We start from the raw sequence: 19,495 nt of genomic DNA, 5'->3' as shown, positions 1-19,495 counted from the left end.
ACAAGGTCCAGGAGATCAGTTGATATTGCTCATCTCTCTCCTCATTTCTCTATAGCATTCCTGCTAGCAAGACAATCACCTATTCCATATTTTCCCAACACTGAATTTACCATTATGATTTTGAGGTCAAACAAGAGACTTGCTTGGTGATGCAAAGTCAAGAGAACCATGAAAATCATACAGCCTGAACTGGAAGCCATGAACAAGACTTTGCTCTCACATAGAGTTTAGTGGATCCACCCACACAAACATTTGGACTCCTTCTTTATTACCACACATTTCTGCCAGGAAGAAAAGGTTCAAATGAAAATGGGTAGCATTTCTTGAAAAATGGTTTTACTCATACCATTTTTCTCAATACTCAGTATTTACTATCATAATTCAGGGTCCACTAATGAAGTGATTCTTCTGTTCTCCAGCCACAGCGTCTACTGCCATAATAACAAGAAATAATTCTTACACTGCATCTATGGCAAAATTTACTCTGAAGCCATAAAGCCATTAAACATATAAAAGTAAGCACACTTTACACAGTCTCCATCTGCGAATTCGTGGCTGTGGAAATTGCTCCCCCCACCCCGCCTCCTTTTCCATCACCACTGTATATGGACACTGTTCCCCTCACCTCTGTCTGTACCATGGCTGGCCGCTGTGTTCTTAACATTTTGACAGTCTGGAAGATGTCAACAACACCTTCATATCTCATTCTTTCCAACACAATGCTCAGGGTAATGAATACGCCAGTTCTTCCAACACCCGCACTATTGCAATAAACAAAAAAAAAAGAATGTTAATTGACAGTTAATGCTGAAAAAATTGGCTGACAACTTATCTGTGGATACAACACACCATATGTCTATAGATTTCAAAACAAGGAAAGGCTCACTGAACAAAATTCCACAGCAGACTGCCACATTTCATTCAGAATAACTGCTCTCAAGCAAATTCAACATACTATTTATATACTTCCTGACTTTCTAGTCTTTACTGCAAAGTAATTTGGTTTGTTGATCCAAATATACAGTAATCAGTGCATGGTGAGGGAAGATGGGAGTGTTTGCTGCTGGTGATCTATACTGGAAATGACAAAAGAAAAGAAACCAGAAAGCATGTTACTGCTTTCTTCATCTCAGCTTCTATTTGATATGTTTGCTGATGATGTGGTGACATATCCCCTCCATTTTATATGTATCTCCCCCTATTTGATATGTTAGTTGACGCTCTCTTCCAATTTGAAGACAATCAGTGGACTTTCAGTGAATATTGAAATTGTTCATATATACCACAATTTAAATAACTGACATATGTAACACCTAAGATATAGCATTTACTGAAGTTTCACACTCCAGTGTACAGATTACAGATGCTGATATACATATCCTGTAAGTGTCCCCATTAGAATGGAATCTCTTTTCTGAATATATGGCTTATTTGCCCTCTGTTCTGTCTCAGATTTCTATCATTAGCTAAAATCCATACAAAAGAAATTCCTGTAATTAGAAGTGCCAACAGTAGTCAGTCATTAAACCTAAATAATCATCTGCTCATGTGGATCACTTTTGGACAAAGATCTTCTGAGCCTGAGTAGTGGTAATTAGGCAAATCATTATCTCACAGTGGATTCTGACTGCTTCACAAGGTTTTCTCCAGTAAAATAGCCTGCAGACRTACAGACTTATTCAACAGGAAGAAGATGAACCACAGGGAGAGACTGAAGAACTCTGAACACCCACATGGCCTGTGACAGAGGTACACTGAATACAGAGACAAGTGTAGAGACCAATGCTCAGTTTGTATGATGGTATTCCATTGTTTAATTTAGATCAGCACATTTTTCAGGCTGTTAAATACATGTGATTAAATTTAGAAACTCTGAAGAACCTGTATGCCCTCAGAGGTCTGAAGCTAAAGGACACTTGAACACAACTTGATAAAATGTCATGCTCTCAGTGCTGGTATTCCTGTATGTGATGACAGTAGTCTTGCAGATCTAAAGCAACAGGAAATACTCTCAAAAGTTCTGGAAACCGAATGATGAAACCTGTTTAGACTTTAAGAGTGTTTAGATCCCATGACAATGGGATCTAAACATAGTGCCCTAGAAAGTGTCAGTATAGTGAAGGCTGATTACCAATTCAGCTCCTGCTCCGTTACCATCTTGCTCCTGATGAACCATTTGAAGCACTGAAACAAAAAGGCGTGGTTTTCTAAATGTATGTGTAATGACTTCTAGATCGGGCATTAGTCAAATCCTTATTACCTTAAGAAAATTATTCAGAACTCTTTAGTCAACAAGAGGAAGGAATTAAATTGCTCTCTTGTGTTCTTCAGAAGTAAAAAGTATCTGGAGAATTACTTAATGAGAATATAGACTAATATGAAAAGATCTCAATGTTTCAATCCTAATTAGCCATCAAGTGTAATACTTTTAGTAAAGTCTGTAGAAAAACTGATGGACCTTGTTCCAGCTGAAAGTGACAAGCATATTTAAACGTGAAGTCATTTCCTATTAGCAGATAAGATTTCTAAAGAGTGATGGAAGTCCACAAATGTACTAGTAACATCAGCTGACTTCATTCAGTGCAAGTCAGACTGCGGATTGCGTTCTACCACAGTAATTTACAAAGGAGTGCACCACAGGTTTTGAAAAACTCTTTGTTTAGTAAATGGTGAAGGGTCCCTGGCACTGCTCCATGATGCTGCTAGCTCAGTGTGAGTACTCACTGAAGTTTTAACAATTAGAGATAGAATTTAGAATACCTTAATCAGTCTTGAGGAAGTACCGATGTTTTTGTAAGAGGTGGGAATTTGCTCTTAAAAGTAGGTCTTGCTTGTGTATTGGGAAAAGGTGCTCTTCCCTACTCTTCAGCTGAAAGTTGAAATAAAACTACAAATGCTTAATGTTGATTCTGGTGAATATTTTGCTTTTGAGTGAACAATCCTTTAATATTTTTGTTAATTTTTAAYTGATTGCCTGGTGAGGTTAAGAAACTTTTAAATAGTAGCATACTGACCTATTTGTAAAAGTGCCAGAGAAGCAGAATGTACCTAATATTTGAAAAGTGTGGGTGGTGGTGGTTTACTGTGGAATACAGAATGCAAACTCATGAGAAATATGTAGACTGGAATGGAAAATACAGGGAACTGGCACATTGGGAATTTGACAATAAAATTATTTTCCCATTTTTTGTCTCTACAAGAAAGAAATCCTTAAAAATTCCTCATGGTACCAACTGGAGCCAATATAAGAATACCACAAGGTCTGGGAAAATGGAGGTACTTGAATCCTGTATTTCCTGAAAGAAACAAATAAACTTAGTAATTTAAGCGGGTTATTTAATATTCATATGTATTGACTAATATTGATAGTAATGATTAGCATTTGTAACCTCTAAAATGTCATTAGGGTGATGATAAAACATTTAAAGACGAAATCTTGACAGATTATGTTGGATCTGACGTTGTTTCTACCAAAATCAATAGTATAATTCTCTAGGGCTTCAGTGTGAAAGATTAAACCTAACTGGAAGGGCTGCATCACCAACTGCAAGATGTATTTCATTTCAGGGTCAGAAGTAGGCAGTGCTTGCACGGTAGAAAGGACTTAGCAGAATACTTGCTTTCATATTTCTTTCTTATGCATGCCTGCACACAGTGACAACTACTGCTTATTATTCCTCTGCTCTCAAAAGTCTTTAATGTCAGGAAGAACGAGGCTTGTTCTTATCACAGATGTCTTTTACTCTCCTTTGCAAAATGCATCCCTGAACTCTGTTTTGCAATGCCATTCTCCTTCACGGACCTTAAAAATCCTTAGGCACACAGAAAAAGTGGGATTCAAACATTCAAGTATATTTACTTTGTTAGTCTTCCTGATTAAGGAATATAAAGATCTTTGTTAAAACATAGCATCAGAACATGTGAACCTATGGCTTTGAAAAGACAAGAATCTGGCTTTGAAAGGACAAGAATCTCTCTCTCTCTCTCCCTCTCTTTCGTCATTTATATGCCCTGGTAAACTTGTTCATTTTGCCTTCATATTAGCATTAGAGCACTGCCTGGCTTGCAGAGAGACCTTGATACAGATATTAATATCTTCCATCTATGTTATATAAATAATAACATTTCATCTATCAAAAAAAATAATGTTGCAAAATGAGTATCTAAAATCCTAATGGATTTTATAGAAAGCAATTTATTAGATAAAAGATAAAAGATATTATTTTTGGCCATCTGCTATAGACTTTAGAATACTGCAGTGAAAGTAAATAAAAAAATATCATAATATTATAAAAGCTCACCCCTGGATTATTCCAATGCATCCTGCAAGCTGTTGTGATCTGCATCTCAATTGTGAAGGAATTTAGCAAGCTCATAACATCAGAAAATGGGTATTACATTCGGAAGTTCTAACTCCCCAATCCAAATCACAAGGATTTTTTGATAGGCAAAGTTTCTGAACTCTGATTTCTATTCTATTCATTTTCTGATGTAGCCACCTTTCTCTTTGGCTTGTCTTGATCACCACTAAGGTGTTATTCAGAAGTAAACAGCTAACAATCCCCGCCAGTGTAACCAAATCACTTTTAATCAGCAGTCGAAAAAAATCAGATAGACCAACCTATGACAAGGCATTTCCTACTGCTTTCCGAATGTAGCAGTGATCAAGTTGTTTTTACCCTTTGACACAGACACTTTTCAACAAAGAAGAGTAACACACGCTTCCATATACTTCAGGAGAATCTTTTCTGTACACATGAAATTGTATCACAAAACAGTTCCCACTTCATAAAGCAATCCTCCTATACGCTCCTTTTTAACCCTTCTACTTTATTACATTTCTGGTAGTTCACCTATGAAGTTCCACTTACCTGTACGCTTTCACTGCTGTCAGCTATTTCTAAAGTCAACTTTAGAAAAAAAAAATGCACATGAACCATTTTGAGATTTTGTTTACTTACCTACAATGAACAGAGATTGGTCCATCCTGACCAAACTGTTCTTTTGTTTTATGCACTTGGCCTATGAAGTCAATAAATCCTTCTCCAGACTTTGGCACTCCTTGTTCTGGCCAGTCAGTGAACTGGAACTGCCTCACTGTACGGGACTGGCCATCCTTTAACGAAAGACACACATAATATATCCCAAAACAATGTCCCAACGGCTGGAAGCCGGTCAGCCAACAAAACAGAAGGATAATCACAAAAAATGTACATTGGGTGGGAGTGGGGGAAGACTAAGTTTGGGTGTACACAGATTCTTTCAATCACAGTACTGATTCATGTTTTTGGAACTATCATAACACACTGGCACAGAAGTGGAATATCATTAACTGTGACACTGTGCAGATTCCTTTCTGCATTGGATAGGAGAGTTGTTTGACATTTTGCCTGTGCAAACAGAGAGTCTAAGAACAAGGAAGTTAAGATCTCATTAGGTTATATGATTTTTTTAAAGTTATGTTTTAAGTCTTCTGGACTGTAATTTTCTTTTAATATAAAACAGGTAGAATATGGCCATCCAACCTGCCCCTCCTTTCCACAAATATACTCATTGACTGCATGGCAGGAATATCTTGGCTCTGTTCAGAGTGTTTCTTTAAGAGCATAGCAGTTACTGTGCTTTCCAGGAGGTACACACTTGCCTGGAAGAAGATGACCAAGCCACTTGTTTCAAAGTTCAAGATCAGTCACTTGTTTTGAATCATGAACTTCCTTTGAATCATCATAATTTCATTTACTAATAGCTTGGACAGTGTTCAAACCAGCAACAATCTAGAAGAAGGTTTTTCTCTCTCCAGACATGCTAGCTGAAGCTGTTCAGTTCCTTTGACTAGGAATATTAACAGGATTTTTTAAAAGTGCAGAATACTGCAACATGGTTATGTTTATAGTAACCCACAGGAACAGCTGAAGTCCACTGCAAACTCCAGTTTCTACTGCATACCTATTTAACATGTAAACGCTCAGGATAGCATAAATAATAAAAGTACAATACAACTGGAAACTGGATGAAGGAAATTTGTTTAAAAATAATCATCCTTGATAATTTTGAGCACTGTCAATTTGTGTAGCTTAAAAGCATGAACATAAACTGAGCTACTACGGTGAACTAATTCCTCTGGACGTGTAGCAGTTCTTAAGCACCCTCCCTATCAGGTTTTCAAAATGGTCTTTTACTAAGTGAAACTCATGAAAAATTAAAATGATTATAGGACATCCCCTGAGAAACAGATAGTTATGTCGAAGGCAAGAACACTCTTTTTTCTTTTTTTCCATCATAAGCTTTCAGTTATTACAGACTTTTAGAACTGAAATAGAAGTAATTTAAAAAATAAACAATAATAAAAGCCAGTAACCTGCTTTTATGTCTCCTCTGGTTTCTGCCTGCTGTCCATTGGCTGAGAGTGGATGGGTGTGTTGCCAGCCACAGCTCAATGAAACAATACACACCCTCCTTTTTGCCCTACTCTCTCTTAGACTGCTACTTTGACAGTAAGCACACTAGCTGTGTGGAATATTTTTGTCCACTAAAAAAGAGCATATCTGTTCCAAATTATTTACCCAATTTTATTCCTAGTAGGTATCAATCCAAAGAACCAAACACAAAATATATCCTATCATCTACAGTGGCATTTTCTTGGTATAATGTTTTCTCATAATGACCTCTGATCCCATTCCCTCCAATAAGCTATTATGCAATGCATCACTCCAGATAACTGTAAGCATATGATACTAATCCATCAAAAAGACTAAACAATAAATAGACTCCCACTTTGATTTCCCATTTCCCCAAAATAAAGAAACAAAACCTTAAGTGTGATTCTATTGCAATGTTCCAATTAAGGCTATGGAAGCTCTTAGACAATTTATGACCCTGACAGGATTTACACTAAAAAAATGTAACTTTTTAAGGGAGTAGAAATTAGAAAGAAATATGCTGCTTTGCTTAAGTCTAGGCTGTCACTGGAAAGCCAACAATTTTCTATTTATGAAATAGACTTAAAGGTAAATATTCATCTACTTGGTATAAATCAACTATGTAATATATTTTATTTTAGCAATCTCAGTAATCTCATGCAAGTCCATGAAAATTGTACTCTTTCTTTTAATGTCAAGAACCTCTATTATATAATACTATTTAATGAGCACACAAATAAAGTTAGTCTGATATTAGACTACCATTAAAACAGACTGGGAGGTAGTCTGCAATTTCTTACACAATTCCCCATTCTTCTGACATTATAAACAGTGCTGCTTTCTTTTAATGAGATGCTTGCCCATAAGTACTCCAAATACAAATACCAAATTTTATTAAAATCTTTTTTTTTCAAATATTGTCAGTTAACACAGATAGGGTAAGAAGTGCTAGTCACCAAAATATGAACTTTCAAACCCCTGTATGGAGCACACGGCTTTAATAAATAACCTTATTGATTGGATGACCATTTAGATTTCTTCCTGTTCCTGCAGGGGATAGCCAATTGTCTTTTGATGAGGTTGTAGAATATATAATACTCTCTTACAGCCATCACCAATAGGTTAGCCTTATATGAGACTGCCCCAACATATCGACCTTAGTAGTTTACAGAGCAAGTGTGTATAAAGCAGTCAGAATAGTAGATTGAAATGGTTACAGAGGTCAATTCCACTTTACAACAATTCAGTTTTAGAAACAACAGGGAGCTCCAAACCAAACGCCTGCTGCTGACACCCACAAAGGCAGCGCACTCCGTTGCTGCCTCTGGGAACAACTGGCCAGCTCAGCTTTACCAGGGCACCAATGCTATTCCGGCACCACTAAGCGCTTGAAGATAAGGGGGAGAGAGGCTGGCTGCAACTACCGCAGCATTTATTCTCCACTGAATATAATAATTCAGTTAGATGGTCTCAATTACTGGGTGTGACAGGCGTAAAAGCCTAATTACAGAAAAACTATAAGATACATTTTCCTAAGTAACGCTTACTGCTCTCAGCAAATTTGGTGGGGTTATGGTTTTCCAGCACGCCTAGAAAGTTTAAGATGGCCCTGAGACCTTGCCAGTGAGTTGTTTAACAAAACTAGGGCCGTTAAGATAAAGAGATTTTTTAAATTTGAAAAAACAGTAATAAGCAATTATAAGATGTCACAATGGGTTTGTTGATGTGCATGTATGACACTTTTTACAAGAGATATACTAATAGCAGGACCAGGAAAACTATTTCTGGCAAATTAAGCTAAGAAATCCTTTTAGACTTTTAACTGGTTAGCTAGCTATAAACAAACCAACTGTGATTTGCAAACATACTGCTTCACTATAAGCTCTTATTTTACCCTATGTATTGTTTGCAGACTTTCCCCTTCAGCTACATCTGTGGCTTCTTTTTTGGCATTATTCTTCTATGATTTGAGCTTGGTGAACTATGTCACCTTAGCTCTTTTTCAGCTTGAGAAGGAAGAGAAATTTTTTTAATACTCCTTATGCACAGACAATCAGCAATTTTGCAGTGAAAATTGCCTCTGACTCTGCCTATGCTTACAAGTACGGTTGAAAACTGACGTTAAAAGCCAATGGTTTTCGGACTTTATTTACAAACAAGTTAGAGAAGCTATCATTCATGTGATCCTCACTACGTTTCAATAGAATGAATATCAGATCCAAAGTATGCCTACAGTTCTTTTCATAAACATGAATCTGAGTCTCATTTGCCCACTTAAAATTTTAACATGCTAACTATCTAGCTAACTGCCTGTAGGACCTAATTTTACATGAAGCTAATATCAAGTCAGCAGTCTAGCTAGTAAAGAGAAAATCTAATATTTTGTATGGTGACTGGCAACTCTGAGTAACTAGTCAGGTTTTTCCTGGACAGTACATCCACTATTTTGCTTGAACAAACAATATTCTACAGTGCTTATAGAAATGGAAGATGACAGTAATTTTTCCATTTATGCAGAATAAAATGCTAGAAATCACAAGTCTGAGAAATGCCAAATGTATATTTAAAGCTTATGTACTTTTAATCTTATATTAGTGCGCAATCTTGGACTCAGGAATTCATATAAGAAATACAGAATGAAAATGAGGAAGCTAGGGTCACATCTGCACAACTCTTCTCTGCAGATATACAAGAGTGCTGAGAATAAGCTATGCCAAAAATCAAATTATAATGTGCTAAGCTTGTCAAGCTTTTCTTAAGAATGCTATTCACTCTGTAGTTTTAAAATCTTACTGTATTAACCTTCATATTCAGTCAACCTAGAAGGTGGTGCAAAACAAAGTATTTACAGCTGTAAGCGATGAAAATTTCCCACCAAAAGGATCAAAGGGGAAATGAGGAGGAAGGAAAGATGGCATCCAAATCATCTAACTCATTTCAGCACAAGTACTTATTCAAAATTCTGCAAAACTCTGCTGCCCAGATATTAGATCTGAACGGAGTCAATCGTTCTTAAACACAGATGATATACATTTAATAATATCCTTCTCTGCTGTTAGGTTACTGCTTGAAAAACAAGTACATGTGTAGGTCTGTGCTAATTAAAAAAAAAAAAAAAGAAAGAAAGAAAGAGGGTGAGAGAAAGAGAGGAGAGAGAAATAGACTTTCTCTTTAAACTTATGTGAAAGGGGATAATGCTGTGTGAACTTACCCTTGCATCTGTAACCTTGAATTCCCTTAGAATATACTGTGGCATGTTGTACTCTGCCATTGGATCTACCACAAAATACTGGTATCTGGCTGAACGCTCTGCAGGCCAATACTGGTGGCATTTTTCCTGCAAAATAACAAAGCAAAATACATTTCTTGTTGCTCAAGATGACTACCACAAACTAGTATTAAATTTTTCACTCAGATAAATGTAATACTTATGGGAAGTGCCATTACTGACAGTAACTTGAACTGTTAGTTTAATAAAACAGAGTTGTTTGAAGTAAAATATAAAAATCGTACCTAGAATATAAAAATGATCTTCAGTATTGCATTGCATAGGAGCTTCATCTGGTCATTGTACCTCTGAACTTCTTTACATTTCTGCTCAGTTCTGTTACTTGTCAGTGGCAAAAGCTATGCCTAGCTTAAATTTAAGACAGAACGGGATGCAAACTTCTAGGCCATCTTTACTTTTTTCTCCCTTCTTCTCCGTAGAAGGGACTGAGTGCACCCAGGCCTCAGTCAAGGGTCTGTACACCTCTGCATCCACTATCAATGTCCCAAACCACCTCTATTCCAAAAATATTTGGTGGGGCTCAGATTTCACTTACCGTGTATCAAGTTTATCCTTGATGTAATCCTGCCCAGACAGTAACCTACTTCATTCTTCCCTTTACACAAAGCAGCACTTTAATGACTTTGCAAGTGTAAATAGGCTGATGAAACTGCTAAGTTCAGCACAAGTACACAGTAAACATTCAGCCCCGTTAAAAATACTACACTTCCCTCTAACATTGTTAATGTCAGAAGCCGCAGAAGAGAAGTTTCCAAATGAGAAATCCTCATTACTCAGTAGCCAGCAATGCACTCTGCTCTCTTTATAATACTAACATGAGAACTAAGTTGCTGATTATCTTTGTGCCACAGAAGAAAATGCCGCGTCTAGCTTGTCTACTGCAACACATCCACACATTGCAAATGCTAATTTCGGCRGCTGGGCTAGAAGATCTCCAGAGGTCCCTTCCAACCTCAACCATTCTGCGTTTCTGTAGTTCTGTGATTCTAACACCTTATGACCTACAATGGCACTGTTATTTCGAAAGAAGGAACGTAATTTCTGACCTGTATCTTTAGACATCCCCCTAACAACAAAATACTTTAATAAGAAAATATTAGAATTATAATAAACATTTTACTACAGAAATATTATAGTAATACGTACTCTGCCCATTTCTCGTAGTTTAGTAAGCATGACTACAATTGTAGAATTATGCTCCCAGAGCATTCTCCAGAAATCTTCAGTTGTCTCTGCCAAAGGTCCCTGTGTAGCTATGTAAGCCTTCTGCTGTCTGTGTTGAAATAAAAATTAAATTAAGAGAAATATTTTAAACAAAACTCTAAATTGATATCCATGTTGTCTATTTATATGTAAACATTATCTAGAGGAAAAGTTATATGTTATTAATAATAAGCACATTAAAACCTTAATATGATTGTTTAATCAAACAACGACATTTTTTATTTTTAGAATTTTATGAAGGAAATTACTCTGTTAATACTATGATATATGTCTTTATCATTATAACTTAAATTTAAATGCAATACTAATAGTTCAATTTTGTGTGCTGTAAAAAGCACTTAAGAAACACTTAGTTGTGCTGCTTCATTTTGCAGAAAAAAACTGTGGTACTATCTATTAAGTTCAGGAATTATAGCAACAAGCAGTTTCTTTATTCAACAGCCTAGTGCCTCCAGTAAAAGTAAGGTAGTAAGAAAACTCAAGAGAGGAGTGTGCTGCATTTCCAGGCCTTAAACTCTTACTTGTGCAAGGTACCACAAAGCTGTTAAAATCTTCTGGAGGAGGAGCTTTATAAGAAGGTGGAGACTATGTACTATGTATGTACTATGCACTTGCCTCAGTCAACAGAAACATTTTTGTAGGTGCTATTTCAGATGATGTCTATTTCCAGTCATTAGTAGAGGCTCAGAAAATGCATTCTGCAGATGCAGATATTCAAGCACACCTAAGCTGCCCTAGCGAAAGTACATTGCTTCTTTTTCATGCCTTTTCCTATCAAATGTTTAAGCCAGCCAAGGGTGTATTGCTCTGTTTTTTAGTGACGTTGTTGGTTTAAAACCATATAAAATACTTTTTGGAGACTAGGTCTGGTCTTAATCAGTGCTCCAAGATCATCACAGGTTATCACCCTGACACAGGCAGTACACCTCCTGTACGTTATTTCTATGTATCCTTTAAAGTAGAATAGTTGTGGAAAGACTGAGGTTCCAAAGTATGAATGTACTCAAAATTTCAGTAACCTTCAGCACGTAAAAACATACTGGGAATTCTCAAGGATATAAAGGTAGGTACAACCTTACTATTATGATACTTACACCCTACACAATTTTCCTGTGTTGTACAGGTGAAAATCTAAAGCCATTATTAATGTTAAAAAGCAGAACAAAACACAACATGCCCAGCTTATGAACAATACTAAATCTTGTTCACTATGACTACAAAAATAATTACATAAACTTCTAAAATAGTCCATAGGGGAATATATCATCATTAGTACCTGTATCCATCAATAAAACTGGCGTTTATATAGTCAGAGCCTTCTACTCCGCGGATTGGCTGCAAGCATACCCTTGTAGACTCATATGGCATAATATTGACAAGGCGATTTTTGAATTTATTACATGGCAGATTGGCACTGATGAATCTTGAAGTGTGAGCTTTAGAGCTAGCTAGACGCTGTTGAAAATAAGTAAATAAAAAGAATTAAGATCAGCTATGACAAAAACAAATGCCATTATCAGGACTGATGATCACTGCTTATGACCCATTAACAAATTATTTCAATTTCAAATGTTTGTAAAGCTTTTTTTGATATTTTATAAAAGTTTAATAACTGCTCCATTCAYGCATATGAACAAATTTAAATACTAAACAGTTACACAAACACAAATTTCAAACTATTAAAAAAACAAAGGAACAACAAAGTTAAAACACCCATTCTGAGCAGTTCTTGTCTGGACATTAATTGAAAGCAGAATTATATATTTTATAAAATATTATCTTCTTAATTTACAGTTTTATGCTCAAATTTCATCCTTTTGATTGCTGGAAACAAGTGGTGGAAGACATAGCAGCACTAAGTGCTACCCACTTTGTTTTTGGCTCACCACAAGATAACGTGTCAGTACCTTAAATTCCAGTTCCATTCCTGTGACATTCTCTCCCGTTTCGATCTGTGTCAGCTTCTGAATATATGCATACAGGTTTCTGGCTGGCACTTCGGTATTTCCACAAGTCACCGCTTCCAGCAGTGCATCATGGATAAAGATGTATTGGTCCTCAGTTTGAACCATGTAATTCCTCTGCGCTCTCATTAAAGTTACGTGGCCATAAATATCCGCAGTCTTTTCATGCTTTATTCTCTCTAACATGGCATCTATCACAATGAAACAGCCAGTCCTGCCGACTCCAGCACTGAAAAGAAAAGAACACAGGAGGAAAAACATGAAGGAATATTTCATGCACTGTGCTTATTTCTATGGCATTCAAGTTTTAAAATTTCGTAACRCTGATTTGAAAAGCACGCTTTTCTGAATATTAACATCAGCTTCTAGGAAAGAGGCCAGTGCTTTGAAATACATGAACTCCTTCAACTCCTGTTACAAGCAGTTGAGGGCTGAGAATGCTTTTGTAAGAGATCTTTGCATTTAGCAGGCTCAAGCTTGAACAGGAAAGAAATAAAACACATTGTAATATATTTTAGAATTATATATTCTTAAAAATGAAAATGACTAGAGGTAATGTATATGCTAAGAATTCAAGCTTTATTTGTAGCATGATCTGTAATTCATTAGACATSTTGTTGTTGTTATCCTCTCATTAGTGAGATGAATTTATTAGCAGAACATTATACAAAACGAATGTTACAAATTCTGCTTTGAAGGCAAATTTTACGTCCTTTCTCCAGCTCAGACTGTGAGGTTTCAAACGATGCAGTTTCGTATGTCCTCCCTTCCTTTGTCCAGCCAGGCCATAATATTATTCTTTGCAACACAGACTGATGCCTAGTTAGATACACTAGATGCTGGCCTGGAAAACCCTTAGCTAGCCCCTTGTGTGTGTCTTGCACGCACAGGTGAATGTGTGTCTTGCATTTTTAGAAAAAAGTAAGACAAAACCGGAAGGACCAGAACCTGGACCAGGATGTTCAGCTGCCAGATTGTTTCAAAAGGCAAACGATAAAAGGACTAAATATACTTGAAGACGGAGCTTGACATCACAACAGTTGCCAGACTGGGACAGTAACGTTCATCAGCCAGAGACTAAGCCAGCGTCCCCTTACAGATTCTAGATGAAATCAGATGCTGATCTGGAGTTAGATGGAGCATTTTGGACACGAGCTGAGGTGTTGACACGTCAAACCTGTTGAGACCAAGGAGCCCTCTCCTTCCCATCTCTCTGCACCAGAGGTGACTCCTCAGGAACACCCCTGAGCTAGAAAGTTGCTTTCCTGTGTTTGGTAGGGCTTGGCGGTAGAAGAGGATGATACAGGTCAATTACTGTGACTTTGGCACAGCAGTTAAGACCTGTCCGTGAAATATTCAGCTGAGTCCAAAAGAACATAAACATCTCAGTAACAGACCTACTTAATAACAGTTTATTGTTATGACACCTGCTGTCAAAATGTGTCAGACTTTCAAGGATTTTTAGTCATCCCTTCTCTACGTAAAAGGTTTTATATACGGGCTACCTTTAATGACTCCTGAGGACAACATTATGCAAGGGTAAGAGGAAAAAGACATATGTAATACTTTGTTTAATCATACATGATCCAACATATGGCATTTGGCATAAAAGAACAGCTTATACAAGGATTCACAGAAAGAATATTAAAATAGACTAGAGAATAGGCAAGAATTGAAAAGGTTCTGAAGGTCTGAAGAGACAATTTGTTTTCTAAATACTGTCAAATTTCCTAAATTCTCTGGAGAAAATTCCTTTCAGGATATGTTTAGACATTATCTGTATTAGGTCAAATTTTCAAACTGATGACTGACTTTTTGCAGCCACAAATATGACCAATATCTATGAAGTCTTCTTTCAAATATCTGAGCATGTAGTTGTATAAATCAAAAGTGAAAAATACTTATTTTTATGTATCATTCTCACACCACCTCATGTCTGTGACAACAAATGTTAGTTCCCAGCCTTTTAAATGCTTAACTATTTTCAGTTAGTGATATGAAATGCAGTAAGTAGTATAGTAATCAGTAGTTTATAAGCCCTCCAAGGACTCAAATTATGTTAGTGAAGGATATCTAAGAATATTATATATTGTAATTTTTTGAAAGGAGATATGAAGACATTAAGATAATTATATCCCAGTTTATACAGGTAAGTTATATAAAAAACAAGATATTCTCATAGTTCCTACATTTTTGCGAGATATTAAATATAAATCCAGTCAGAAACCTATTATTAAAGGCCAACCTTTATTTCTCTTTAGATGCTGCAAATTACAAATTATATCTCCCTGTAACCAAAATAAAGAGAAGCACAGAAAAGAAAGATGTTTTAGTCTCCCATGAGAGCAGTTTTGTTTTTGATTCCATATTTTCATATTTATTAAAAAACATATAATAAACATGTATTTTGACAACCCGTTACTCTTCGCAAAAGCAGACCCCGTTCAAAACACTAGGGACTTGTGCTAACAGACCAAACGCATCACACTCAAGTTTTGCCATCCTGAGATAAACTAATTGATATTCTGAGCTTTTGAAAACTTACCACTCAATGATGTTGCTCAGATGGTAGTTGGAGAGGGAGAAAATATATGAACAAATGAAATGGTAGCTCTCCTAGCTCAATGCAAATTCATTTCCCTTATATAAGAAATGTTTTGCATTCCAGGAAACCTGAGTTACCTTATGGTTAGTAAGAATTAGGGAGAAAAACCTCAAAAATTGTCTCACTCTTGATATTTTTGTTTGGATTGTGAAGAAAATATAACAGGTAGCTCACATGAGTATGTTAGATTGGTTTTTGTAAAGCTTTAAGGCACTCTCCAATAATGTAGCAGTCTTTCCCAGAAACTCTATGAATCTTCATTTAAACAAAACACTCTGCAGTTTCAAATTTTTCCTGACAGTATTTCTTGCACTTCTTTTGATTGTAGAAATGACAAAGAAAACAGTGTGCAATTTTTAAAGATATGTACAGTTACACATTTTTCTATAAATGCAAAATGTTTTATAAATAAATAGTTTAATAGATCAATACAGCTGATAGGAAAGATAGCAATATAAATACTCAGCCATATTACCTGTATCATACTTTTTCAAGTTGCAATTCAGATAGTTTCTATCAGTCAAACAACTGGTRGCCAAGTGAGAAATAAGGCGGCTTGACAGTGAAAATGCCCTTACAGTTTAGAATATGGTTCTCTTTCCTATCACATATTACTGAATTAATGTTCCAGCACTGTGCTTATATGACATTTTTCAGATAAAAAATTAAAAGTTTTGATGGTTCCTGCACACCACAACTAGTGTCAAATTCAAACTCAGTTAAAAGTTTGCACTTTCAGCTGGAACGAGAAGTTTTCATTTCTCCTCTTCACCTCTTGCATTTTTAATTATATATTTATTTTTTCCATAAGTAAACTAAGAAAAGGAGTAGTTACTGATGTGCTGTATCACAGATGTTTTTTTCTAGTTGGCAGGTTTATAAAGAGGTTGTGAAGATCACACCACTGCATCAAAACACATCAACATGTGCTAATGTTGTTATCACGAGGGGGGACGGGCTGACACACCACATCTATGGAGGCATTTGGCTCCAAAACCCTCTTAAAAATGTTTTATCCAGTAAAATATTTTACTACCTCAACATGCTCAGAACAGTCCAACTTTGCTAATTTATAAATAGGCTGGGTAGCTACCTGACTACCCTCTTCAGTTTCACACAAATGCAATCAACTCTACGAATGTTTTAGTTTTCTTCCTCCCCTCCCGCCCCCATCTACTATTCAGTTCTGAACTCTGACAACAAGCAATACTACAGCAAGAAACTACAATGTCTTTATTCCATTGTTTCGTTTTCTCTTCTGCTGACACACAGACTGCTCCACAGGGTACAGAAAGACCACCAGGAAGCCAAGCAGTTTGAATCCTCCCTGATATGCCATGGAAACATCAATTTGCTGAAATAAATGCAGGCCACAGAGAAAATCAAGCCCAGAAAGCTTGAAAAGAAAGCTTAAGAACAAGAAACTGTTATTTTTTAAAATAATGGATGAGATGGACATACGTATTTAGGCTATACTATCTCTATGCATGACAGGAAAACAATATGCTAAAAATCAGTATTCCATTTTAATAACAGGTCACAGAAAATATGATTCTCTTGTAGGTACTAAACTCATATTTTCTCTGTTTTCTCTGATGCCATGGCTGGCATTGTAACCCTTACCAAAGGGTTTTGTATTTTTCTTTTCTCTGTAAAGCGGTCAAAATATGTGCTACTGTTTAAAACTGTGACTTTGAAATACTCATGTATTTTTATGTTCAGCAGCTTAATCTATAGCATAAGGAAGGAACACTTTTATTTCAGCAGTAACTGCAAAAACGAACGATCCTGTGTCTTTCCCAGCGACTATGCAATGAAAAGGTTTCATATAACCAGATACATGACAGGCAATTGACATTCAAGTTGTACTACAATTATCTAGAAGTGATGTTACTGTGACTTAATGATTAAGGGATTAAACTCTGTATTTTCTGAACAGGGGCTTCCTTGGTAGTCTGATTGCTTTATTTTTTAAAAAATTGTTAGAAGAGCTTTGTTAACTGATTGTGCACGTTTCCCTGTCAATCTTTTTTTTCCTTTTTCTTTTTCTTCTTTTTTTTGCAATTGTTGTTTATCACTCACCGATCTCAGACTATATATCACCAAAGAGCTAAAAGATTATAATGGTGAAACACATATAAATTCTCTTTGATCCTGAAGGATTAAGTTGCATATTGTGGTGATGATACAACCCTGTTTATGCTGTTTGCTTTTTTTCATTTCAGCAGCCTTTAACCAAAGACATGACTCAAACTACACAACTGATAAAACCATCTCTGCTTTATCTACTCTTTGCTGTATTGGTTGTCAAGCAAAGGCTGTTTTCTTTACRTCTTGGAAAAAAACTACACCGTGAAAACATCACCAATAAGCTGAAGCAACTGGGATTCAATTAATTTATTTTACCCTGAGATCTCAAAACATGCAAGGATGGAGGCAGTTCTCTCTGCCTCCAAACATGCGAAAGTTGAATTCAGGGGCGCAGTTCCAAGCAGTGCAGCATGAATCAAGCGATTGCTGGAATCTATTATTAAGAAAGTGTCTTATTGCATTCTATGTTCAGATCCACTTGCAAAAATTATTCCTATTTGCCTTTTGCTGAAGATGATAATGCAGCTAATCAGAATCAGTTCACAAATTAACTACAGTTATCACTTTCCTGCCCTGTTTGCATCTTTTGGGTTTACCCTCACACTTAAATTTTTTTAAAACGTTCTGTCATTTCAGTTAATGATAGATACTGTTACATTTACAAGCTGAAAACCTAACCAATCTATTAAACAAGCATGCTTACCAGGAAATTGTTATTGCTTCAAATATTATCATTTATTCTATTACAACATTTGTTTTCAATTTCTAAGAACATGGCTAGGTCAGTCCTATGAGCTGAAATATGCTTAATGTCCTGTGATGTGATACAGCTACAATTCACAGAAAGAAAAATTAAGAGACAGGAGAGAGCCATTCCACATTACAGTCACTGTATGGATGTGTTAAAGGCTGGATTTTGTGATTAATTTGTAGCTGTTTAAATGATGACCCTTTACTGATACTTCAGTGATCTGGCAAAGGAAGGCAGTGTAATTGCCAGTTTTTACAGATCATTTAATTCAAAGGAAAGACAGTAAAAGATGGACCAAAAACCATTTAGAATATTTTTGACTCACATCAAGGGAAAATTTGATTGAATATTACAGTTTCAGATAGAATGAAACTTGCATTTATGAACTGAAAGTACATAAATTTGGTTGTGACATWGAAAATGTATTAAAAATCTAGATTTTATTGAGAAACTTCATATGATTAATTACACATCAATTCTATAGCAATTCTATAGCTGTTCTGACAAGGACACTATTTGGATTATTCTTCCCCTTATCCTGTTAAGAAATCAGGACACAGCTGAAAATCACCCTTCTGTCTAGGAAGCAGCACAAAAGCTAGGAAACCATTTAATATCCTTTTGAGGGCATAAATCGGACTGAAGTAGCACAAAGGCCTTGTGCAAAGAAGTAAACTTCGTTCTATAAGAGATACTGAATAGCTTCAAGAATTCTGGTATCTGCATATGAGAGATCTTTCAGAAACAGTGCATACTAATTTCTTTCTCCCTCCCTCCCCCCCTCCCCCCATTGCAGTTATGGTAAAATACTGTATGACACATTTTTAGGCATAATGGTTCACCAGTACAAACATGCCAAGGAATACTTTTAAGAAAAGTTCCTACATGCAAAGCACACAAATGAAAATATAAATATAATATAGATAGATAAATATAACTACTGCAAAAACAAACAAATAAATAAAACCCTGGCTATAATGTTTTCATTACCTGTATGTTATGCATAGAGGCACAGTATTTGTSACTGCAGGTCTATAAGCCTTCTTAAATTGAACAAGAGATGAAAAAATCCATAAAACAGATACAGATTTCATTATAGATGGACAAAGCTCAGTCTAAAGATTGCCAGAGCTTTCACAGATAGCTGGCCAA

General features: G+C 36.0%; 1 protein-coding gene across 5 annotated transcripts in view; it reads right to left on the bottom strand.

Annotated features, from left to right (window-relative positions):
• The window catches only part of PTPRD (protein tyrosine phosphatase receptor type D), a 276,887-nt gene that overhangs the window by 5,731 nt on the left and 251,661 nt on the right, over nucleotides 1-19,495 (bottom strand). For all 5 annotated transcript variants that reach the window (XM_085307099.1, XM_085307065.1, XM_085307073.1 and 2 more), the window contains 6 exons: nucleotides 12,840-13,125; nucleotides 12,209-12,387; nucleotides 10,855-10,981; nucleotides 9,631-9,756; nucleotides 4,962-5,116; nucleotides 626-761 (listed from right to left, as the gene is read on the bottom strand). In XM_085307099.1, coding sequence (XP_085163225.1) covers nucleotides 626-761; nucleotides 4,962-5,116; nucleotides 9,631-9,756; nucleotides 10,855-10,981; nucleotides 12,209-12,387; nucleotides 12,840-13,125 — 1,009 coding nt within the window. The remainder of the gene's footprint in view (nucleotides 1-625; nucleotides 762-4,961; nucleotides 5,117-9,630; nucleotides 9,757-10,854; nucleotides 10,982-12,208; nucleotides 12,388-12,839; nucleotides 13,126-19,495) is intronic.

The sequence above is a fragment of the Rhea americana genome, unplaced genomic scaffold (assembly GCF_003343005.1).
Source record: "Rhea americana isolate MKP2758 unplaced genomic scaffold, rheAme1 scaffold_103, whole genome shotgun sequence".
NCBI lineage: Eukaryota > Metazoa > Chordata > Aves > Rheiformes > Rheidae > Rhea > Rhea americana.
This window is presented reverse-complemented; position numbering and strand designations above follow the sequence as displayed.